The 25,059-nt window shown below is 40.3% G+C and overlaps 1 protein-coding gene across 6 annotated transcripts; it reads left to right on the forward strand.

The window, feature by feature from the left end:
• Positions 1 to 1,146: 1,146 nt before the first annotated feature.
• EDEM2 (ER degradation enhancing alpha-mannosidase like protein 2) lies at positions 1,147 to 24,616 on the forward strand. Of its 6 annotated transcripts, none has more exons than XM_061631673.1 (11): positions 1,147 to 1,215; positions 3,321 to 3,431; positions 4,845 to 4,884; positions 7,679 to 7,784; positions 9,121 to 9,246; positions 17,135 to 17,346; positions 18,659 to 18,800; positions 20,126 to 20,250; positions 22,987 to 23,131; positions 23,651 to 23,772; positions 24,075 to 24,616. In XM_061631673.1, exons 2-11 carry the CDS (start codon positions 3,337 to 3,339, stop codon positions 24,573 to 24,575), a joined length of 1,614 nt encoding a protein of 537 aa, XP_061487657.1. In that variant the 5' UTR covers positions 1,147 to 1,215; positions 3,321 to 3,336; the 3' UTR covers positions 24,576 to 24,616. The 6 variants fall into 6 exon arrangements, with proteins under 6 accessions (XP_061487657.1, XP_061487655.1, XP_061487656.1 ...); XM_061631671.1 differs by having other exon boundaries at positions 1,159 to 1,361; XM_061631674.1 differs by lacking the exon at positions 1,147 to 1,215 and adding an exon at positions 1,403 to 1,514.
• Positions 24,617 to 25,059: the final 443 nt, after the last annotated feature.

The raw sequence follows: 25,059 nt of genomic DNA on the forward strand, positions 1-25,059 counted from the left end.
CCTGGCACTGTAAGTTTCAATAGATAAAGGTTCAAATCCTCTTATGCTTCACGGCCACTGTTCTGGAGCTTCATGCTTGCAGAGAACACACACAGCCCTCCTCAGACAAGGCTTCAAGACCCACCTAAGGAGGAAAGCTGCAAAAGAAAATAATACATATAATACAAAAGAAAGTGGCTAGGAAACACAAGGGCAGTCAGTGCCTAAATCCCTTCTCAAACCCCACCTTTTCTGCAAAACGTTTGGCACAGCCCTTTATTCCACATGTTCTACCATAACTAAGTACATAATGTAGCTGAAAGAGACATAGCTGTCAGCTTTTAAAATCCCACTTCCCTCTGCTTCTTTGGTCTCCTCTGGTGAATTAAAGATTTTGAGCCTCTTCAGGGCAGAGGCCTGTACCCTTATACTTTGTACAACACCATGAACACACATTGTGAAAACAGCTAATAAAACACCATGAAACTGCATGGTGAAACTAATTCATGCCATAATAATATTTATATTTGTATTTAGCCTTTAGAAGCAAAACAAAGAGTTTTGTAGCACCTTTCAAACATTTATTATGGTTTATGGCATATGCTTTCATAGACCACAGATAGTGTTACCCTAAATATCTACATGAGAGCCAGTGTAGTGTAGTGTTTAAGGTGTTGGACTACGACCTGGGAGACCAGGGTTTGAATCCCCGCATAGCCATGAAGCTCACTGGGTGACCTTGGGCCAGTCGCTGCCTCTCAGCCTATTCGTAGGGTGGCTGTAAGTCGGGATCGACTTGAAGGCAGTACGTTGATTGATATATCTACATGAGGACCGTTGCCTTCATGGCCCCATTTTGTGTGATTCTTAAGGACACCAAACAAGCTTTTATTATTGGGAACAGACTAGACTTACACAGACCTTAGTCCTATCTAACGTGGCTGTTCTTAATGCCACCCTCGTTTTCCCCTTTGCAATTCACAAGCAACAACCGTTGCTAGAACTCACACAGCGCCCTCAACAGGCCATACCACAGCCTCACTTCGGGCATAAAGCTTTCTGCGCAAGCGCATTGGAGCTCACCAGCCGCACCAATCCTTTCATCTCGCGTCATCATAACCGTGGGTGTGGGAAGTGCCAGAGGTCTTGATTGGCGCTTAGAGACAGGCGGCGAAGCTAATGAAGGGGGCGGACCCCGGAAACGAGGCTCTTGGATGGCTGCGGAAGCGGAGACAGGTAGGGCGCTGGGATGCCCTCGCTGTACGCGCCTAATAGATGCAGCTGTCACTCCACCCGCTGGGTTGGCTCTGGCTGCGGCTGCTGCACTTATTGGGGCAGCTCTCTCCTGCCATCGGGAAGGAGGTCGATGTCGCCCACTATAGGTGAGCCAGAACAAGATCCTGGTGAAGGGAGCCCAGATCACTGCGCTCTCTCGCTGTCTCTGAGCTTTCAGGGAGAGGTGTGGCTGTTGCACAGCAACCCATCATCTGGACTTTATTTTAAAGATTCTGGGGTGGTAGGCAGAACTTCAAAAGGTGAAGCTTCTTTCCATTGCGTTTCTCTTTCTGGAGGTAATCAGACCTCACTGAATATTTGCCTGTCATCAGGCTATTAAGGGGGGGGACCTGTGGCAGCCCTTCTCCCAGAGGGAAACTGAGGGGGTGGACTGAGTAGGGGATCTCTTCCAACTCTGCTACTCTATGTAATACTTATTTGCAGCTGCATTTGCTTGGGTGGTATTCAATGTTAGGCTTACTCAGGGCAGACCCATTAAAATTAATACACATTACTAACTTTGATCCATTAATTTCGGTTGGTCTGCTCTGAGTAGAACTAGCATTGGATGCAACTCTATCTGCAGTCTCTTTTTTACAAAAAGTCCTTGTTGTCTAACCTTAAGAACATAAGCACATAAGAAGAGCCTGCTGCATCAGGCCAGTGGCCCATCTAGTCCAGCATCCTGTTCTCACAGTGGCCAACCAGGTGCCTGGGGGAAGCCCGCAAGCAGGACCCGAGTGCAAGAACACTCTCCCCTCCTGAGGCTTCCGGCAACTGGTTTTCAGAAGCATGCTGCCTCTGACTAGGGTGGCAGAGCACAGCCATCATGGCTAGTAGCCATTGATAGCCTTGTCCTCCATGAATTTGTCTAATCTTTTAAAGCCATCCAAGCTGGTGGCCATTTCTGCATCTTGTGGGAGCAAATTCCATAGTTTAACCATGCGCTGAGTAAAGAAGTACTTCCTTTTGTCTGTCCTGAATCTTCCAACATTCAGCTTCTTTGAATGTCCACGAGTTCTAGTATTATGAGAGAGGGAGAAGAACTTTTCGCTATCCACTTTCTCAATGCCATGCATAATTTTATACACTTCAAGATGAAATGGAAAGAAAAAAGATGGTATGAGGATGACATGTTAGAGGATAAGTTTTTTTTCTTTCTATACAATGGTAGGAGAGGACAGGGTCATTCATTTATGTATTTGAAGTATTTTAAGCCTTTTTTAGGGCTTTGGCCTCACAAAGCAATGTACATAGAATGATAGAATAGTAGAGTTGGAAGGGCCCTATAAGGCCATTGAGTCCACCCCACTGCTCAGTGCAAGAATCCTACTTAAAGCATAAAAAGGAGTAGATAAGATACAATAGATACAATAGCCGCATGCTTTGGGAAGCATATAAATTACTGAAGTATGCTGCTTTGACATATGTAGCTATTTATGGGCTTGGTTAAAAGTAGTAGTGAAGAGAAAGGCCTTGAATGCTCACTTAAATGTTCATTCTAAGGGAGTTTCACCACTAACTCTTGTGCATGCCAACTTAACCAATTTTAACAGTGAGCACTCAAGAAGTATCCCCAATCCTGCTGTCACTATTGTGAGGACACTCCTGGTGATCAGGGATATCCATGTGGGGGAAACATTATCAGACATTGTGGCCTTTATGTAGAGCAGCCTTTGCCAACCTGCTGGGCTAATGGGAATTGTAGTCCAACCACATTTGCAGAGCCCAGATTGGTGAAGACTGCTGCAGAGTAGTTGTTTTTTAATGGGGGGTGGAGGAGTACTCTTTAATATTTGAATTGCCCCTTTGGCAGACTTGGACAAGGTGGGCAGTCAGGAATCGGAGTAAGACTACTAGCTGTATAGGAGTACAACATTTTTCTGTAGAAGCCTTGGGGATGAAGGGATAACAGATGCTATTGGGAGCATGACCTGGGCTGTACTTTGTAGGGTTGGTAAAGAAAATGTTGGCAACACTATGCTGGTCTTTGAGGAGTTCACTTTTTTTGTTGTTATTTGCTTTTCTGTAAGATTCTGATGCATGCTTTTTTCCCCTCCCCTCAGAGAGCGCGTCAAGTCCATGTTTTATCATGCTTATGATAATTATCTGGAAAATGCCTTCCCATATGATGAACTGCATCCTCTGACATGTGATGGGCAGGACACTTGGGGAAGGTACTGGGAAGAGTGAATGTTCATTGTTTGGTTGTTTGTGGAATTTTGAAGTAACACCTTCTTGGGAAACACTTCTGTGATAGAGTAGATGTCTCCCCACAACCTGCCATGCTGGGTGGGGCTGATGGGAGCTGTAGTCCAACAACATCTGCAGGGCACCGCAATAAAGAAGGCTGTTCAAGAGGAAATGGAGCACAAAATTTGTCTGATTCTTATTCAGATAACCCAGAGATTCTAGACCCAAGAACCTGATGGAACAATGACAATTAAAAACATTTTCACCTCTTCCTGAGGAGGGTCATGAAGATGGTCAGTGGCATGGAAAACAAGTGAGGAAAGGTTGAGGAAATGGGTTGTGTTTAGCCTGGAGAAGACAAGACTGAGGGCAACATGATAGAACTTTCCCCTAAGTTGTGGAACTCCCTCCCCATTGAGGTGCATCTGGCAACTTCACTGTATAGTTTTGAGAGAATGATGAAGATGCACCTCCTTACCCTGGCTTTTGACACCTGAGGTGTATATTTTTACGACCCATCCTATTTTGTGATTTTAGGTTGTTTTTATTGTTTTTATACTGTATTTTTAAAAGGTTGTAACGTGCCCTGGGACCTTTGGATGAAGGGCGGTTAATAAATGTTAACAATAATAATAATTCTTCAAATAGCCGAAGTGCTCTCGCATAGAAGAGGCCAAGTTCACTGCAGGACTGGAACTTATGGGTTTACGTTACAGGACAGGTAGATTTCAGCTGAACATTGGGAGAAACATCACAATGATAAGAGCAGTTCAACAGTGAGACCAATTATCTACATAGGTGATGGACTGTCCCTCACTGGAGGTCTTCAAGCAGAGAATGGACAGCCATGCTCTAGGTCTGGTTTTCATGCAGCTAGCTGAACTAGGTGGCCTACAGGGCATCCTCCAGTGCTATAATTCTTTCCACCAAGACATTCCAAGGCAACTATTTCTTCTTGCTGTGCAGTGAACTCATATTTTGGGTTGTTTCCAATGCCAGTCCTATTCAGAGTAGAGCCATTAATTTCTATGGCTCTACTCTTAGTTGAATTTAGTTAGAAGCAATTGCTTGTTCATAATCTTCACCCAGTAGTAGAATGGTGCTAGTGATCTGAGAGCTTCTTCAGATGTGGTAGTCTCCTATATGGATATCACTTAATAGGCAATAATCAACACATAGAAGGGACTCTTGGAAATTTGGCATTTTGATTCCATATTTGGTCAGATGAGCAGTTTCAAATTATCCAAAATCTGTTTGTACCGCAGATGTGTTTATTTCTCCCCTCTCCTCACTGCAGGTGAGGAAGGATCCCATTGGTTAAATGCCAAAATATACATCTTTCCATGTAGCTGATGCCATTTTTTCTCTTTTTTATTTTGTCTTCTGCTTTATTTCAGTTTTTCTCTCACACTGATTGATGCTCTGGATACTTTACTAGTAAGTACCATCCCTCAGTGAGGGTGTGTGTTTTCTTAGTTATCTTGGGTTCTGTTCTCAGAACAATTTATGTTCCTCAAACGTTTAATTTCTCCACTCAAGAAGTTGAGAAGGATTGGACTTCCGGGAAGGGTGACTTCGCTTGTGCCTGCTTTTGAGACGGGCTCCCGCCTCAAAAGAAGCTTATTCAGATATAAATCAGTCAGAACATTTTTTTTTTTGACTGATGAAATTTCTCCCGGGCAGGGAGAAACGTAGAGATCAACCTCAAAAGCCTGTTTTTGTTGGGAGGACTGGATTTCATTAATTTATGAGAAAAGGTCCAGCCAGCAATGCCGGACGGACTTCCGAACAAGCTCTATCTGATTAATGCGATACGTTTATCTTTTCTTCAAAGAGAAAACAGACTAACAGGCAAGCACCCTTCTTTCTATTATTTTTTTTACTTGGTTTAAATTGTTGCAGCAAAAAGAGATTTGTCAAATGAATCAGCTTTAAAGAACTTCTGGGTGGGCTATAACTCTTCTCTGTTATTCACGAAATTAACAGCTTATCTCTGTTTCTATTGCAAAAAGCTGTCCTGGAAGTGCATTCTAAAGATATAAACAGAAGAGGGATTTCTATTCCGAGGAACATTATATTGTCTGGGACTATTCTCTTTTTGGTCTATTTTATTTTGACGAATCTGCTTCTTCACGACGCCACTAACTGTTTTGATGCTGGGAACTAAATTTGTTTTGTGTTCTTGAACATAGAGAGATAAGGCAGGCTGCTCTGTTTATACTGTGATGTCATCAAGCCTGGAATATTAACCCAATTGTTGCTGAAATAAGAAGTGGTTCTTCTTTATTTTTGTTTTGTTTTCGTGGTTTTAAAAATGGCAATCAAGAAAGTGGCTGAGAATCTGGAAGTAATTATGTTTCAGAAAATAATGGATGAGATTGAGATAACGAAACAAACCCTGCGACAGGGCAGTAAGGAGCTGAAAATTGAACTGAGCAAAATGACGCAGGAGCTTAAAGAAATAGGGGATCCTGTGAGAGAGGAGAATGAGATCAGAGATGAGAAAAGAAAAAATAAAGGGAAGATACAAGCCCTGGAGATTGGAACAAATGTGAAATTGGAAAAAGATCTGGAGTTTATGGATATTAGAAATAAAATCTACTGTTTGGAATTTAACATTATCTCTGAAGAAATTAATGAAGATATTAGAGATAAAGTTATCAATGGCTTGGATAATCTTCTGGACTGGAATGACGTGATGGAGCTTGATATAGAGAAAATCTATGGAATTAACTGCAGCCATGTGACAATGGAAAAACTCTCAAGAGATGAGCCAGTGCATTTTGTAAAAAAGAAGAACACAGATATGACTTTACAACAATATTTCAGCAACTTATTCAGAATTGATGGCAAGAAAATATTTGGGATAGAGGAAATTCCCATCAGACTCTTATTATATGACTATGGCTATGACAGCAAGATTATTATGGAATACTGATAATGGAAGATTGGACACTGAAATTACTGGACTTAACAGGACTATTGAAGATGGAAGATGGAATTAATAGGGATAATGGAATAATGGCTATTGAAATTATTGGACCTAACAGATTTTGATGAGATGGATTAATCGATATGTTTATTTAGACTATGGTTATGACAATAAGATTATTATTATTATTAACGAGATGGATTAATCGACATGTTTATTTGGAGAAAAATTGATAGATATATTTCTTAAAGAATTGAAACCTCTCTTTGACTTTTTGTGGAAAGAATAAAGTAATGTTTATGAGATTTGATGATTAATTAAGATAACTACTGGAGGAAAGTGATTTTATAATATAATTTAAGAGACAGGATTGTTATATATTGTAGACCTACAACTGATTTGATCTGCGACAAATGGGAAGTCAACATTTTATTTTTTTGTTTAATCATTTTTGTTTTGTTTTTTGTCTTTGAATGTTTTATGATTTTGTTTTGTATGTTTTATGAAAATTTGAATAAAAATTATTGTAAAAAAAAAAAAAGTTGAGAAGGATTGTTTGCTTATTTATTTAAAGCATTTATAGGTTGCTTTTCCAGGGAAAGCCTGTCCAAAGTAGCTTTACAGACACTTGAAAACCACAAATATTTTAAAAATTGACTTTACTAAAGCAAATTCATTTATTTATTTTATTTATTATTTGAATTGTATCCCGCCCTTCCTCCCAGTAGGAGCCCATGATTAAACAGATTCACAAAGTTAAAAACAAAGTTGTATCCAATGCTGTCGTTCCGCTTGCTAGTGTAATGGACCTTCCCCCTCTTCTCCCTTGCAGCTCCCCCTCCCCTGCACACATTCAAAATCTCCTCTAGAGGCTTGAGGGAGCCTCCGGAGCAGAGTTTGTGGGCACACAGGGATTGAAGAGGATGGGGAAGTGCCACTGCATGAGCGAAACTCTGTGTGAGTCACACTGGATACAATTCCAGCTCAGAACTCCAATAACATAAAAATATTCCAAATTCGATCCACAAATTAATGTTGATGTAGCTCCAGCATTCCCAGTTCTTACGCATCTTCTGCATTTGAGAGAAGTGGGGATCACCTTCATAGCATTTCTTTATACTCCATTTCATGACACTGAAGTTGTAGGAATGCGTGCTCCTAACTCAAGGGCAAAGCTAGATTGCTCCGATGTAATATTTTGCATCTTTCCCACTGATTTCTCCCCTCACCCCCTGAATATAGATGTTTGTATCTCATGACCCATCCGCTGTGCTTTCAGTTACATTCATTTCTTCCCAGATTTTGGGGAATGTCTCTGAGTTCCAGAGAGTTGTCGGTGTGCTACAGGAGGGTGTGAACTTTGATATTGATGTGAATGCTTCTGTCTTTGAAACCAACATCAGAGGTGAGCTGGACTCTAAAAGGTAATTTGTCTTGGAAGTATTTTGCATAACAAATTAGTCAGAGTAACAGCACAGAGGAAAGATGAGCATGTAATAATAATTTCCAGAAGACTACCCCTGTTTAGTCTATTGCAGCAAAAAAAAAGTCTTGTGGCACCTTTTAAGGACTGACAATTTATTACAGCATAAGCTTTTATGGACCAGAGTCCACTTATTAAGGTGAAGCGTAATCTTTAATTGGAAGGAGTTGCACTGGGGTTGGGTAGAGAAGAAATGAAATTAATAGAACTTCAGTATATCTGAAAACCAGATTAGAGAACAGATGGGGAACCATATTTTGCTGAACTCCAGTTCCCATCATCCCTGACCATTCGCCATGTTGTCTGGGACTAATGGGACTTGGTCCAACAACAGAGAGTTGCATCTTCCCCACCTCTGTACCAGAGAGAGAAAGCAGGCAAGGACTATTGCCTTTTATGCCCTGCTTGTACGGGTCCTGGAAGCACCCAGCTGCCCACTACTGGAAACAGAATGCTGGGCTAAGTCTGATCCAGCACAGCCACTCTTAACATTCTTATGACTACTCTGAATGCATATTTTTGGCTTGTGGCTTTTCTGTATTGATTACTAAGGAGCTAGTTGAATATTTCATGCCTTACATAATATATTCCTTGCAATAATCAAGGGAAAAGTTGTTGCTGGGATAAAAACAATTATAGTGTGTCCCCAGAGAAGCTTAATTGAATGGCTGGCTCTTCTGTAGCCAATGAAAAGAAAGTCATTTCTGCACACTTCCCATTGGGCAAATTTGCATGATCAAATACTGGCTTAATAAGTGCCATGCATACTCAAACACAACTCCTTTACAGTCACTTCATGTGTGTAGCTATACAAGCCAGGATTCGGCTCCTAACCATAGCTTCCTGTTAAATGCGGACCTGGAAACTATCGTGCATAGCTTCCAAATAAGCCTGAATATGAGGCCATGGTTTAAAGCTGGCTCCCACATCATGGCTTATTTGAAACCTATTAATCATAGTTTCTGGGTTTGTGTATAATAGCAATTATGACTAAGTGAAATCCTGGCTTGTTCAGCAGCTTGCACAAAAGGAGGAGTGAAATGGCTGCAAAGGCACTCACTGCACCCTCAAGTAGCTCATGCACATTCTGGCTTATTAAGCCAGGAAATGATTGTGCAAACCAGGCATTTCTCTGTCTATTTGCTGTACTTGAACATCCTATGATGTGGGGTTGGGAAGGAGCCAGCAATATGTTTATCCTTTGCCCTTGAGACAGCACTACTGTGCTTCTAAATAAGCTGTGCCTGTCCATTTTCAGTGGTCGGTGGCCTCCTCTCTGCTCACTTGTTGTCTAAGAAGGCTGGTTTTGAAGTGGAAGCAGGATGGCCATGCTCTGGGCCCCTTTTAAGGATGGCAGAGGATGCAGCTCGAAAACTTTTACCAGGTGAGCATCCTTGAAGAATCTGAGGACTTAATTTCCTTCCCCTCCCTCTGTGCTTCTACCTTATAGGCTAAATGCCTGCTTTAAATAAGTTGTTAAGGAATTGAATCGTAAGCAGCATTTGCCAATAACTGCAGGGAAATAAAAACGTTGCAGATCACTGGAAGCAGAAGAGGTGTAGATAATAGGCATCTCACTGTGTTGAGAAGAAATATTGATACCCCAAATGTATACTGGACTGAATGTAGCTGAAGGTTGAAGTAATAAATATGGACTCAAGTGTCTGCTTTACCCTCTATCAATGAGTATACTAAAGCAGCAAAAATAGTTGTAGTGTGGCTGAGTGGTAGGCTCTGACGGGTATCTAAGATGAAATAATAATAGCTAATAATATACTAATAGCTAATGTAATGCTTACTTTGAGGAAGTGAAAAGGCACTGTGCTATATATGACATGTATCTGGCGCTATATATTCAGTGCACACTTGAACTGAGGCAGCATGCAGTCTTTGCTGTCTATTTGAATAGTGATGATCCTCTTAATTTATGGTTACTAGGATTCATATCTTGTACCCTTGTGAATGGGCTACATTTTTTCTGGAATATAAACCCTAATCTATGCAACAGACACTGAACAAGTCAAACAAAGTAGTTTTTCACTATAGAGCTATGTTCTGGTGGGTGTGTTTTGGGGAGATCTCTTAATTATTGTAATAAACCTAGGACATATCTTGGTCACTAATGTCTATTGAGTTAGATCGCTGTTCAAATTGAGCTGTGCATTAGGCAGGTGGTTATTGACAAACCTACATTTCAAAATGCATTGAATTAGGCAAATCTCCCCAACAGTTGTCCTGACTTGTTGGCCAGCTATTTAGATTATGCTGGATCATTTAGGCTGCCATCTAATACTTGGGAGTAAGTCCCATTGAATCCATTGCAGCTGAGTAGCTATGTATTGGGTTGTACTCTTAGTGTCGAAACTGGAAACATACATGATAAGAGATGTAAACTTGAGTGTTTGTGGAACTATCCTTGGGAGATTTCATAGTTCAAACAGTATTACCTACACTGGGCTCCCTGACCCTACATGCTGTTTCAACTCATAAGGATCAGCACAGAGATTGGTGCAGTCACTTGTGTCACTTGAGGATGTCAGGTGTATTGACTCTGGTTGCTTAACACCCTCAAACTCCTTTATCTGGAAAAAGCCTTTTGAATCTGTGTTTAGGTTCATACTGGATTACAATGATAGGATATTTCCATGCTGCTGAGTTTGTGCCTAGTATTGTGCAGTTATTTGGGCTGCTTCAGATGTCAGCCTCTTACCCAATTGTATCCAGATATAGATTAAAACCTCCTTGATCTCAGAAGTCATCATTCAAAATTTGGTTACAACATTTTAAGAGATGTTCAAATGAACAAGCAACTTTCCAAAATCTATAGTAGATGTAACACATACGAAGAATGCAGTAATTCAAAATACTCCATATAAGTAGAACACAGGGAGAAAATTATTGGCAAAAAGATGACTGTACACGTGGACATCACCAAATGGTCAATATAGGAATCAAATTGATTATATAATTGGCAGAAGAAGATGGAGAAGTTCCATACTTTCTGTGAAAACAAGCCAGGAGCAGACTGCGGTACAGATCATGAACTGGTAATATTGAAAATCAGAATAAAGCTAAAGAAGACCAACAAAACAATCATAATGCCAAAATACAATTTAAATCACATCCCAGAAGCATATAAAGATCAAATAAGGAACAGATTTGAGGCTTTAAACTTAGTTGACAGAGAACCAGAAGATCTATGAAGTCAGAGATATTATCAGGGAAGAATGCAAAAAGACAATATCTCTAGTTAAAAAGAGAAAAAGACCTCAGTGGATGACTGACAGAACTCTTCAAATGGTTAAACAGAGAAGGAAAGCAAAAGGAGATAGAAACACTGTTAGAACCCTAAATGCAACAATAGTGACTAGTACTTAGGGACAAAGAGAACTATTACAGTGGTTATTGTATAGAAATAGAAGAGGACAACAAAAAGGGAAGAACAAGAGTCCTATGCCAAAAGATTAGAGAAATTAAATGGAAATTTAAACCACGAGTAGGGATGTTGAATAAGCAGCAGGGGAACACACTGACTGACAGAGATGAAATAAAAGGAAGATGGAAGCAATACAGTAGGGCCCCACTCATACGGCAGGTTAGGTTCCAGACCTCCACCGGAAAGTGAAAACTGCCAGAAAGCGGATCAGCTGTAGTGCCGGGGTCTGGAACCTAACCTGCTATAATCACACCAGAGGAGGAGGAGAACAGATCTTCCCCTCCTCTGGCGCAATCAGCTGGAGTGTGGGGAGCTCCAGCCCCCCTCCAGCTGATTGGCCCGCTGGCGCCGTATTAGCGGAACACCGAAAAGCAGGATGCCAAGAAGTGGGGTCCTACTGTACGCTGAAGAACTCTAGAAAAGAGATGCAAGGATGACAGATTCATTCATGGAGGAACTGTATGATAAAGAACCAGAAATTTTAGAATGTGAGGTGAAAGCTGCTCTTAAAATACTTGGAAGAAACAAATCACCAGGAACAGATGGCATACCAATAGAGTTGCTACAAGGTACTGAGACTGAATCTGTCCAAATTTTGACAAAGATTTGTCAACAAATATGGAAAACTAAACAATGGCCCACAGACTGGAAGCGTTCAATATACATCCCAATTCCAAAGAAAGGGGATCCCAGAGAATGCAGTAATTATCGAACTATTGCCTTAATATCCCATGCAAGTAAAGTAGTGCTCAAGAATCTACAACAAAGGCTCTTACCATATATGGAGCTAGAAATGCCAGATGTACAAGCTGGATTTAGAAAGGGAAGAGGTACCAGAGATCATATCGCAAACATAAGTTGGATAATGGAACGGAGCAAGGAATTTCAGAAGGAAATCACCCTGTGCTTTATAGATTACAGCAAAGCCTTTGACTGTAGATCATGAAAAACTATGGAATGCTTTAAAAGAAATGGGGGTGCCACAGCATCTGATTGTTCTGATGCGCAACCTAGAATCTGGACAAAAGGCTACTGTAAGGACAGAATATGGAGAAACCAATTGGCTCCCAATCAGAAAGGGTGTGAGACGGGTGTATTTTATCACCCTACTTGTTTAATCTATACACAGAACATATCATATGGAAAGCAGGATTGGACCAAGATGAAGGAGGTGTGAAAATTGGAGGGAGAAATATCAATAATTTAAAATATGCAGACAATACCATACTCTTAGCAGAAACCAGTAATGATTTGAAATGAATGCTGATAAAAGTTAAAGCACAAAAGCAGGACTACAGCTAAACGTCAAAAAGACTGAACTAATGACAACCGAAGATTTATGTAACTTTACAGTTGACAATGAGGACATTGAACTTGTCGAGGATTATCAATACCTTGGCACAGTCATTAACCAAAATGGAGACAATAGTCAAGAAATCAGAAGAAGGCTAGGACTGGAGAGGTCAGCTATGAGAGAAGTAGACAGGTCCTAAAATGCAAAGATGTATCACTGAACACTAAAGTCAGGATCATTCAGACCATGGTATTCCCGATCTCTATGTATGGATGTGAAAGTCGGACAGTGAAAAAAGCGGATAAGATAAAAATCAACTCATTTGAAATGTGGTGTTGGAGGAGAGCTTTGCGCATACCATGGACTGCAAAAAAGACAAATAATTGGGTGTTAGAACAAATTAAACCAGAACGATCACTAGAAGCTAAACAGATGAAACTGAGGTTATCATACTTTGGACACATCATGAGAAGGCATGATTCACTAGGAAAGACAATAATGCTGGGAAAAACAGAAGGGAGCAGAAAAAGAGGAAGACCAAACAAGACATGGATTGATTCTATAAAGGAAGCTACAGACCTGAAGCTACAAGATCTGAACAGGGTGGTTCATGACAGATGCTCTTGGAGGTCACTGATGCATAGGGTCGCCATAAGTTGTAAGCGACTTGAAGGCACATAACAACAACAACAGGGAGAAAATAAAGTTAAATTTGAGTAACACCTGCAGACATTAAAAAGTGATGATTAAAATGTTATAGAATAACTAAAAATTATTAACCAACCAACCATTCTCTCATATATATATATGAAATTATGTATATATGAAATTAGGCTTCTATCCAAAGGCGTCAACTTCTGCCCAACACCTAGAGAGCACAATATAGCACAGATGAAATGTGACATCAAAGCATTTGAAAGGAGATGCAGATTGGCTGAATTTTTTTATGATGCCTAAGAACAACATAGAGTTCTGCTATAGAGATCCTCGGCTACAGTTTCTGCCACTTAAAACTTGGACACTGAACATTAACAGGAATCCAGTCCTCGAAGCCTTTCTCTTATCAATAGAAAGAGTCATTAACAACCACACACCAACTCCTACTCATGACAACCTTTCAAAAGAAGAAAGAATAGCCCTAAGGAACCTTCGGATGAGAAGGGATGTTGTCATCAAGCCTGCGGATAAGGGTGGTGCTGTTGTGGTACTTAACACTACACACTATGGGCTCATCCAAACGGAGCGGGATAATCCACATTTTCCATATCCGGTTCGTCATCTGACAGTCCTCACTTTGCCTGTTTGTTCGCTCTTTCCCAATAAAAAAAACGCTTTTTTTGCATCCACACCTGCAGCGAGAGGACCCGTACTTCTTCTCGCTTTTTCCCAGCTCCGCCCATAACACCCCCTATCAGCCAATTGGTCCGCAAAAATATGACGTATGCTCCTCTCCCCCTTTGCAACAAAGCACAACAAGGCGCATGCGCTTGAACGTACGAGCGCAAAAGTTTGAATTTCCTGATGGTTTGGTAGTAGTGGCTGTAATGGAGTTCCTTGTCGCTCATCACTCTGGAGCAGGGCCGGCCAGGGGGGGTGTCTCAAGGTGCTTTTGACCATCCAGGGGGATTGTGGGCAGTGCAAGGGATCAGCGCTTGTAATCGCCGGGCGAATCCCCCCATAACCCTTGGACTCATTCACTGCAGGGTTCAGCCCCAGACCGTTATGCGGCTCGGCAGCAGGAATGCGGCCCCTGAGGGAAGCAAACAGCCCCCCCCACGGGTGGCCGCTCTTGGCTCGGGCAGGGAATGTGGGCAAACAGCCCCCCAACACCACACCATTGCTCTGATAGGTTCCTTTTTCCTTGGCTTTCCCTGGACATTCGCGCACATGCGCAACAGTGGAAATACGTGATTGGTTGAGAATGAGGGAAGGGATATGGGGAACCACCCAAGAACTGCCCATCAAACGCCCACAGCTGTAAAGTCCGCGGTATTGCATCCGAGCGCCTGAAGGTACAGCAGATGATTCCTGGTTTAAAAAAGCAAATCGCATGATTTGCGGTATTGCAGGAGCGGATTTAACCGCTTGAAAATGCGCAAAAGCACACGGCGTCATATGGACAACCGAAAAATAATGAAAACACAAAGCAATCATGTCACACATTTTACAGTTGTCTAGATGAGCCCTATATAGCAGAAGGTCAAAGACAACTAAAGGATGAAAGAACATATAGACTTCTTGACAAAAACATCACCACGGATCTCAATACTCGTATCACTACATCTATACAAAACCTTGCAAGTAGGAAACTTCTTAAAGAGGAAACTGCTGATCACCTTGTTAATCCAAATCCCACCCCTGGAAGGTTTTACATGCTGCCTAAAATCCACAAAGCCAACAATCCTGGTCACCCAATTGTCTCAGGTAACAACACAGTTACTGAAAGGATTTCTCTGTACATTGATGTAAATTTACAAAACATGGTGCAAAACCTCCCATCATATATGAAAGACACCAAAGACTTCTTGCTTAAAATTGAGTCTTTAAACAAGCAGTATCAATTCCACAACAATACTATTCTGACTACTTTGGATGTCACATCTCTTTACACCAATATACCACATAATGATGGGATTCAGGCTTTAAATGAGTTCCTTAACACCATAGATATGAACAATCCTCCAACAGAGGTTCTCACAACTTTAGCTACACTAGTCCTGACTTGTAACAACTTTACATTCAATGGAGAACACTACCTGCAACTACAAGGCACAGCTATGGGGACTCGCATGGCTCCATCATATGCGAATCTCTTTATGGGTAAACTGGAACAGGAGATCCTCAAAAAGGCCATCAACAAACCACTTCTATGGTGGTGATACATTGACGACATCTTTATGGTCTGGACAAATGGTAAAGAGAGTTTAGAACAATTTAAAAATTACATCAACTCTATCCATCCACCTATTAACTTTACATTTAATAGTACAAATGACAATCCGCACATCCCTTTTCTTGATGTCCTTCTCACCATTGAAAACAACAAAACAGCCACTGATCTCTACAGCAAACCCACTGATGCCCACACCTATTTAAACTGGAAATCCTGCCATCCTAAGCATATAAAGAAAACCATTGCGTATAGCTTAGCTCTGAGAATCAAACTTATTTGCAACACTGAAGATAAATACCAGAGAAGGATCAGTGAACTTAAAGAACACCTTCTTTTAAGAGGATATCCTTTACATATTATCGATTGCAACATCCACCGAGCCTCCATTCTGTCCAGAGAAAACCTCTTCCATCATACTGAGGTGTCAAAGAGCAGAGAGAACGGATTCCATTTGTGGTAGATTTCCATCCAGCATCTCCTAACTATCACCGAGCAATCAGGGAGAGCTACCCATTGCTGGCAAACTCTGAACATCTTGCTAGAACCATCATCAGGCCTCCTGTTGTAGCATTTCGCCAGCCTCCTAATTTGCGCAGACTGTTAGTAAGAGCTGTGCTTAAGCCACCTGTCACCAATCCTGGGTCTCATCCATGTCATTCCAAACGTATCACCTGTGTGTACTTCAGGGAGACAGCTATTTTTACAAGCACTAGGACAGGCAGGACCTATTACATCAAACAGAACATCACCTGCAGGTCCTGCAATATAGTTTACATCATCGAGTGCAAAAGACCAGGATATCATATCCAATACGTAGGAAAGACCACAACTGATCTACGCACGCGCTTCAGGAACCACAAGTCAGCAATTTTGACAAAAAAAAGTGGAGCAACCAGTTGCAAAGCATTTTAACATCGAGGGTCACAGCCTGTTGGACTTTTTCATTACAGCTGATTTGATTTTTTTTTCCAAATGAGTATTTAAAAGTTATGTTAGCTTTCATTTTCTTATATTCATGATACAAAGTTCTATATAACTAATTGATATTATTCTGTTTTGTAGAATTTTCAAATTTAGATCCCAAATTCATTTGTGGTTCATTTTGTCTGTTCAGTTGGGATGTCTTTCCTTTTTGTCAGCACTGGAATCTTGAGGGCATGAAAAAATAGGTTTGGAAAAGAAATAGCTACGTAAAGCACCCATTGCCTGAATATTGCAAGGCTTGTTATGTCTAGTTTCTGAGAATTCACCAAGCCATCCTACAATCTCACTCTCTTCTATAAAACCATGAGAGGTAGAAATATCCTTATTTTAAACACAGCAAAGGTAGTTATGTTGGCTGATAAGAAAAAAAATCCTACCATGGATGTCAGCATCCTTGTTTTACTTTTAGTGAAGGGTGAAATTCTCAGTATGCTACACTTTATGTCAGAAATCAGATTGTTTGCTTTTGTGCCAAACTACTGAAGGTACGGAGCACACACTGCCTCATTTAATGGCAGCTGCTATGTCTTAAGCTAGTGGTTGTTTGTTTGTTTAAAAACCACCAACAGTATTACTGTTCTGGTCCATTTAGTTCTGCTTAGGATAGGAAGTTGGCCTGGGTAACGTCTGTTCCAGCCCTGTGATTCTATAGTTTTGTTTTCAAGCCTTTCAGACCCCAACTGGAATGCCATATGGGACAGTGAACTTACAACATGGAGTAAACCCTGGAGAGACGCCAATTACTTGTACTGCTGGTATTGGTACATTTATAGTGGAATTTGCTACATTAAGTCATCTGACAGGTGATCCAGTATTTGAGGATGTTGCCAGAAAAGCGCTTAAGACCCTCTGGAAAAATCGCTCTGATATCAGCTTGGTGAGTGGAAAAAGCTCCTGTCACATTTTCCATCATTATAATTTAATCTCTTGCTGAAAATACAGCGGTTGGTGAACCTAGGAAGATCAAATTCTTTTAAAATACTGCCATTGGAATGCATTAATTGCAGGAATACAACAGTACCAGGAACACCATATGCCATAATTGTGGACAAGCTGGTATATGATGAATCCTACTGCCAAACCTCTGTTTTCTGCCTACATCAAGGCTGATCTTGATGGGCGTCACCATCTTTCAATAGCTTGTTGTCTAGAATACAGTGTGCTATTATATTAGAAAGCTTGTTGAAGTTCCAATATTTAATAGCTTGTGTTATCTAGCATCATCTAGAAACCAGCATTGCCTGGTAGTAATCACTTCCTTCCTCTACATTCTTACAAATCAACTGTTTCTTAAAAACAACAAAAAAGTTTTGCTCTTATATTTTATCAGGTATTCAAATCAAGTTTACAGGTCTGCAGTTTCCTCATTGGCTGTTTGGTTTAAAAAAACACATTTTCCCCCTTACATTTAAGTCCTGCTTTTCTTTTGTCACAGAACGCAAGGTGGCGCACATATGGTTCCTAGGCAGTCACACATCTAGTGACCAAACCCAGATATACTTAGCTTCAGCAAGAAGCCTTCAGACCATTTTTTCTCTGATTGGAACTGTTTAGTGTTTTCACTTAAAACTGGTGTGATCCACAAAGACTGGGAAAATACAAAATAACTACCACTGGAGTTAATGTGGAAGTAAAATTCACTTTGGGGGAAATCCAGTGTATTCAACTGTGTTCTTAGTTTATAGAATATTCTTGTGCAAATCCACATTTTGTAGAACTTGAAGCCAAAAAGCAGCTGCTTATCCCTGTATTTAAAGGTTTTTACTTTGCTGAAATTTGAGATTTGCAGTTTTAACAGTAATAGTTCATGCCACGATGAGAATTCCCGTTTGAAAGGTTGTGATAATAATTAATGTTGCGTTTTAGATATGTCTGGTAACATGCTGACAAAAAGACTTGTGCTATTTTAAATTGGGCCGTTTTATGGGACAGAAAAAGACTTTAAAAAAAAACCTGCAACACTGGCCTTGATGGTATGTATGTACAGTGTTGGCACTACATGCGTGTTGGAAGGGCTGCAGAAGTTAAGATTTTTGTGGCTGAAATCATGTTACATTTTTCTTTATGCTTTTTAAAAGCGTGTATAGATGGCTAACCAAATGCAGATCTATTTTTACTGAAAGACAGATTAGCATAGCCTTGCATTTCTATAATTATAGCTTTTAATAGGAGAGTTTTTCTTTCTTCAGGTGGGTAATCATATCGATGTGTTAACTGCCAAATGGGTAGCCCAAGATGCTGGGATTGGAGCTGGAGTAGATTCCTATTTTGAGTATCTTGTTAAAGGAGCCATCCTATTGCAAGATGAGGAGCTGATGTGCATGTTTCTAGGTGAGTTGGGAATAGTCGTAGCTCAGTAGTAGGATGTCTGATTTGCTTGCAGAAGGTCCCTGGCACCTTCAAGTAGAGTTTGAGATTGTCTCTGGACTGAAGCCCTGGAAAACCACTGCTAACCAGTGTGGACACTACTGAGCTAGCTAGATCAATGTTCTGACTTTGTGTATGGCACTTTCCTATCCTTTTTTCAATGATTTGTCAATGCAGAAACATATAGTATATCTGGATGTATGATAAGAAAGCTACTCATAGTACCAACAACTTAAAATACTTTAAACCAGTATGAGAGTTTATCCCTCACTCACGTGACCTCTTGACCTTTAGTGACTCAAAACTAGATGGAGGATTTGCCTTCCTTCCCAGAGCTTCCATCCTGACATTTGCCTCCTGATCCTCTTTTCCTTCAGAGCCCCCACTCATCAGCCATCCAGGCCTTTTAAAGAGTTGTTGCCGGCATGTGTATATGCAGCAGGTTTAAAGCTCTTTTTACCCCAGCCTCTTGCAAGATTCCCTGGACCTAGTTCTGTTTGGAATGCACTGCAGCAGCCTTCCCCAACCTGGTGCCTTTCAGAAGTTGTTGGTCTCCAGCTCCCTTCACTGTCGACCATTGTTCATGCTGGCTGGAGCTGATATCAGTTGGAAGTCCCAAGAATATCTGGAGGGCCCCAGGTTGGGTAAGATTGCATGACAGTGATGCAATTAGCAGTTGCGTTCACTGTTATCAGCATGTTCTTGTGCCTGCCCCATCACCTTTAAGGCAGCCTTGTAAATAAGACCATAAAAGTTACTAGCCTGCTAAGAGGCTGGTAGCCTGCATTTCCATGCCTGCCACGGAGGTCAGAAATGGAGGTGACTACCTCTTAGCCTTCGACCAAGCAATCTGTCCCTCCAACCCCACTTGCCTGCATGGAATTCCTGGTTTCCTATGCTTACCAGAAAGTCATTCAGTTCAAGGTTGCTTTAATGATACCCTGTGAGCCTTTTGTTTTTCCCTGAATAGCAGCTGATCTGTGTAAGCTCATGGGCTGCAAGAAGAGTTCCTATTTAAAAAAAAAAACTGTCATGTTGCTATTCTTTTGATGCTGTTAAGCATGAAAGGAAATACTGGTAATAAATGTGTTCCTTGGAATGTGTGAATAGAGCATGTGTTAGGAACTTTTAGTCTTTCAGATGTTGCTGAACTACAACTCCCATCAGCCCCATCAGGTTCCCCACACCTGAATAAAGTATATGAAATCCAGTTCATTTTCTAGTGCTCTGAAATTTACATTTTTCATCCAGTATTTATCAGTGGTTTTGACTTGCCCTTATCTCTGTAGACTACAACAAAGCTATAAGGAACTACACAAAATTTGATGATTGGTACCTCTGGGTTCAGATGTACAAAGGAACAGTCTCAGTGCCTGTTTTTCAGTCCCTTGAGGCCTACTGGCCTGGCTTGCAGGTAAGGATTGCTGAAAAATAGCTATATTTTAACTCGGGGATGGGGAACTTCTGGTTCTTCAAATGTTGGATCCCAGCTCCCATAATCCCTGACCACTTGTCATACTTGATGTGGCTGATGGGAATTGTGGTCCAGCAATAACTTGGTGGCCACAAGTTCCCCATCCCTGTTTTTATTGCTTGTCCACTTTCTATATCTATTTGTACAGTAAAAAACAGAACCTGCGTCAGAGTATGCTTTCAACATAGCGTAACATGAATCCAAGCTCTTTGCATCTATTGGATAATCCTCTGTGTAAATTAGAAGGGTTAAAGCAGGCGTGGGCAAATGTCTGCACTGAGGAAACTGGCTGCAACTTTTTTTTTTGCGAGAAAACAGTAACAAAGGAAGTAGACTTTTGCCTTCTTGCTATCTTTTCTTATCCATTGTGAGCTGCCATTCCCATTGAGAAGCTTACAAAGCTGTTCCAGTATACAGGAATTAAAAATAATAAATTCTTAAAATGGAGTAAACATATTGAATTGGAACCCAATGTTACCTCCATTGGGTTTTTTCTTTTCAGACATATAAGATATCCTGGTTGCCACTAAGTGCCCCCGGGTTTCCTTAAATCCTAAGACTTGTAACAGACATCCTTTCAGTGCATGATTCATTAAGCTATTTTTTTTTTTACAATAATTTTTATTCAAATTTTCATAAAACATACAAAACAAAATCATAAAACATTCAAAGACAAAAAACAAAACAAAACAAAAATGATTAAACAAAAAAATAAAATGTTGACTTGCCATTTGTCGCAGATCAAATCAGTTATAGGTCTACAATATATAACAATCCTGTCTCTTAAATTATATTATAAAATCACTTTCCTCCAGTAGTTATCTTAATTAATCATCAAATCTCATAAACATTACTTTATTCTTTCCACAAAAAGTCAAAGAGAGGTTTCAATTCTTTAAGAAATATATCTATCAATTTTTCTCCAAATAAACATGTCGATTAATCCATCTCGTTAATAATAATAATAATCTTATTGTCATAACCATAGTCCAAATAAACATATCGATTAATCCATCTCATCAAAATCTGTTAGGTCCAATAATTTCAATAGCCATTATTCCATTATCCCTATTAATTCCATCTTCCATCTTCAATAGTCCTGTTAAGTCCAGTAATTTCAGTGTCCAATCTTCCATTATCAGTATTCCATAATAATCTTGCTGTCATAGCCATAGTCATATAATAAGAGTCTGATGGGAATTTCCTCTCTCCCAAATATTTTCTTGCCATCAATTCTAAATAAGTTGCTGAAATATTGTTGTAAAGTCATATCTCTGTTCTTCTTTTTTACAAAATGCGCTGGTTCATCTCTTGAGAGTTTTTCCATTGTCACATGGCTGCTGTTAGTTCCATAGATTTTCTCTATATCAAGCTCCATCACGTCATTCCAGTCCAGAAGATTATCCAAGCCATTGATAACTTTATCTCTAATATCTTCATTAATTTCTTCAGAGATAACGTTAAATTCCAAACAGTAGATTTTATTTCTAATATCCATAAACTCCAGAACTTTTTCCAATTCCACATTTGTTCCAATCTCCAGGGCTTGTATCTTCCCTTTATTTTTTCTTTTCTCATCTCTGATCTCATTCTCCTCTCTCACAGAATCCCCTATTTCATTAAGGTCCTGCGTCATTTTGCTCAGTTCAATTTTCAGCTCCTTACTGCCCTGTCGCAGGGTTTGTTTCGTTATCTCAATCTCATCCATTATTTTCTGAAACATAATTACTTCCAGATTCTCAGCCACTTTCTTGATTGCCATTTTTTAAAACCACGAAAACAAAGCAAAACAAAAATAAAGAAGAACCACTTCTTATTTCAGCAACAATTGGGTTAATATTCCAGGCTTGATGACATCACAGTATAAACAGAGCAGCCTGCCTTATCTCTCTATGTTCAAGAATACAAAACAAATTTAGTTCCCAGCATCAAAACAGTTAGCGGCGTCGTGAAGAAGCAGATTCGTCAAAATAAAATAGACCAAAAAGAGAATAGTCCCAGACAATATAATATTCCTCGGAATAGAAATCCCTCTTCTGTGTATATCTTTAGAATGCACTTCCAGGACAGCTTTTTGCAATAGAAACAGAGATAAGCTGTTAATTTCGTGAATAACAGAGAAGAGTTATAACTCACCCAGAAGCTCTTTAAAGCTGATTAAATTGACAAATCTCTTTTTGCTGCAACAATTTAAACCAAGTAAAAAAAATAATAGAAAGAAGGGTGCTTGCCTGTTAGTCTGTTTTCTCTTTGAAGAAAAGATAAACGTATCGCATTAAACAGATAGAGCTTGTTCGGAAGTCCATCCGGCATTGCTGGCTGGACCTTTTCTCATAAATTAATGAAATCCAGTCCTCCCAACAAAAACAGGCTTTTGAGGTTGATCTCTACGTTTCTCCCTGCCCGGGAGAAATTTCATCAGTCAAAAAAAAAATGTTCTGACTGATTTATATCTGAATAAGCTTCTTTTGAGGCGGGAGCCCGTCTCAAAAGCAGGCACAAGCGAAGTCACCCTTCCCGGAAGTCCGATTCATTAAGCTATTAATGGCTTTTTTAAAAGCAGATCTACTGTTATTTGTGGCTTCTAGTTGTACCATCTGCTTGGTTGATGTCTGCCATGTTCCTTCTTTTCTCTGTTACCTCACTGGTGTTTTCTGGTGTTGTTTTTCCTCCCAGAGCCTCATTGGAGACATAGATAGTGCAATGCGAACATTCCTCAATTATTACACTGTTTGGAAGCAGTTTGGTGGGCTGCCTGAGTTCTACAATATTCCCCAGGGCTATACAGTGGAAAAGCGTGAAGGGTATCCACTTAGACCTGGTAAATATGAAATCAGCATTTTTATGCTACAGCTTTCATTTGCTGGGTACAAGGCAGCTAAATACTGCACATGTTTAGATAGTTTTCTTTTGGATGATCTCCAAGTTGCTTTACTGTTTGCCTTGGTTATAGATCTATCCATAGTTCAAAAACAGTTATATTTCAGCTCCAGAATCTCTTGCTATTAAAAATAGGGTGCAGGATGAGGAAAACCCAAATGGCTAAACTGTTGAACAGGTTCCAAATAAGTATTGTTTACTGGTGTTTTCAAAGGCAGCCACTTTAAACAGCAAGCTACCTCTTAATACAGACTAAAATGAGTTCTAAACTACAAGCAGCTGGATGAAAGAGATGGCATGTGTTTTAAGGGAAACTGATGCCTCTGTACCTCATTAAAGCAATAGCTGACCTCTGTTCTGAACTCCTGCGTGTTCTCAATTTTTGGAAAACTATGCAGGTGTATTTTGTGTATGGAATAAATACAACATACTTATTTTTTTTCTTTTTAAATTTTTGCAGAACTGATAGAGAGTGCAATGTATCTGTATCGTGCTACACAAGATCCCACCCTTTTGGAGCTGGGCAGAGATGCTGTAGAGTCAATAGAAAAAATCAGCAAGGTGGAATGTGGCTTTGCAACAGTTAAGTATTTTTCCTGTACTCTCGCCCTTTTTGGTAATGTGCCAGCTCATCCCTCTCAAGCTTCCTTTTGTCACTAGCAAAAGTTAGCCCAACAGAATGTGTCTCCTTGTTTTTGTGTGTGCATATTTCCTTCTATGATACAAATACAGGACTGATTCTACCTCAGTTCTGCCGATTTCTACAGTAAACCTGAACAAATCTCCTGATTTTTGTGCCACTTCTAAAGGTTGCTGCTGAAACAATTGTATGTCGGGTTCTGGTATATACGGTGTAACCACTGTCCCCTCCCTTTATTTTAAAGATCAAAGACTTGCGAGATCACAGACTAGATAACCGCATGGAGTCCTTTTTCCTGGCTGAAACAGTGAAATATTTGTATCTACTGTTTGACCCTGACAACTTCATCCATAACAATGGATCATCCTTTGATGTCGTCCTGACACCATATGGAGAATGTGTCCTTGGTGCTGGTGGATATATCTTCAATACTGAAGCTCATCCTATAGACCCTGCTGCCCTGCACTGTTGCAGAAAACAAAAGGAAGAGCAGTGGGAGGTAGAAGATCTGATGAGGGAGTTCTATTCTCTGAAAAGAAGCAAAAAGTTCACTTTTGCAAGAACTTCCAGTGGAAGGGAAGAAGAGAAGCATAAAGATTCTGCAGATAGTTCCTCTGAAGGCTGCAAGGAGCAACTGAACTCTAAACAGAAAGAGAAAAGGAGAATCCCGCTACTGAGCTGCCCTAGTCAACCCTTTAACTCAAAATTGGCTGTTCTAGGGCAGGTCTTTTTAGACAATACATGATTCCTTTGCTCTGTATTCAATAAACGTGTATTTTATTTGCACTTCCTGGTGCTGTTTCCTTGGTTTTTCCGGCTGGCTGGCTGGCTGGCTGGCTGGCTGGCTGGCTGGCTGGCTGGCTGGATCGATGTCTTCAAAATGAGGACATTCTATTTTGACATACATACACTCTGGAAAGCAGAGGTATTTTGAGAACAACAACAAAAAGCAATTGTGGGACAATTCTGTATAGCTTTGCAGTTATACAGATTGTTCCAGCTCCTTCCATGCCTTGTTTTTTAACTTCTGCGCTCTTTCTTTTTCAGTGTTGATACTCTTTAACCAAGGCAGGAAAGAAAAGCAAGTTTGAACTAATATTAAATAGCCATATTGGTCTCATGTAATGAGGAATTGAGAGAATCTTATTTTTTATTCGATTCTCTGTTAAAAAATATGGCAAGCAAGTTTTTGAACTATATGTTCTTTGGGCGAAGTACGTTACATGGCC

Source organism: Rhineura floridana, chromosome 6 (assembly GCF_030035675.1).
Source record: "Rhineura floridana isolate rRhiFlo1 chromosome 6, rRhiFlo1.hap2, whole genome shotgun sequence".
Taxonomy (NCBI): Eukaryota; Metazoa; Chordata; class Lepidosauria; order Squamata; family Rhineuridae; genus Rhineura; species Rhineura floridana.

Excerpts from the sequence above, each read along its gene's own strand:
- EDEM2 (XM_061631671.1), top strand. The coding sequence starts at position 1,255 with ATGCAGCTGTCACTCCACCCGCTGGGTTGGCTCTGGCTGCGGCTGCTG. Across the intron at positions 4,885-7,678 it reads ATGCTCTGGATACTTTACTA|ATTTTGGGGAATGTCTCTGA; the intron begins GTAAGTACCATC and ends ATTTCTTCCCAG. Across the intron at positions 18,801-20,125 it reads GCTGATGTGCATGTTTCTAG|ACTACAACAAAGCTATAAGG; the intron begins GTGAGTTGGGAA and ends TTATCTCTGTAG.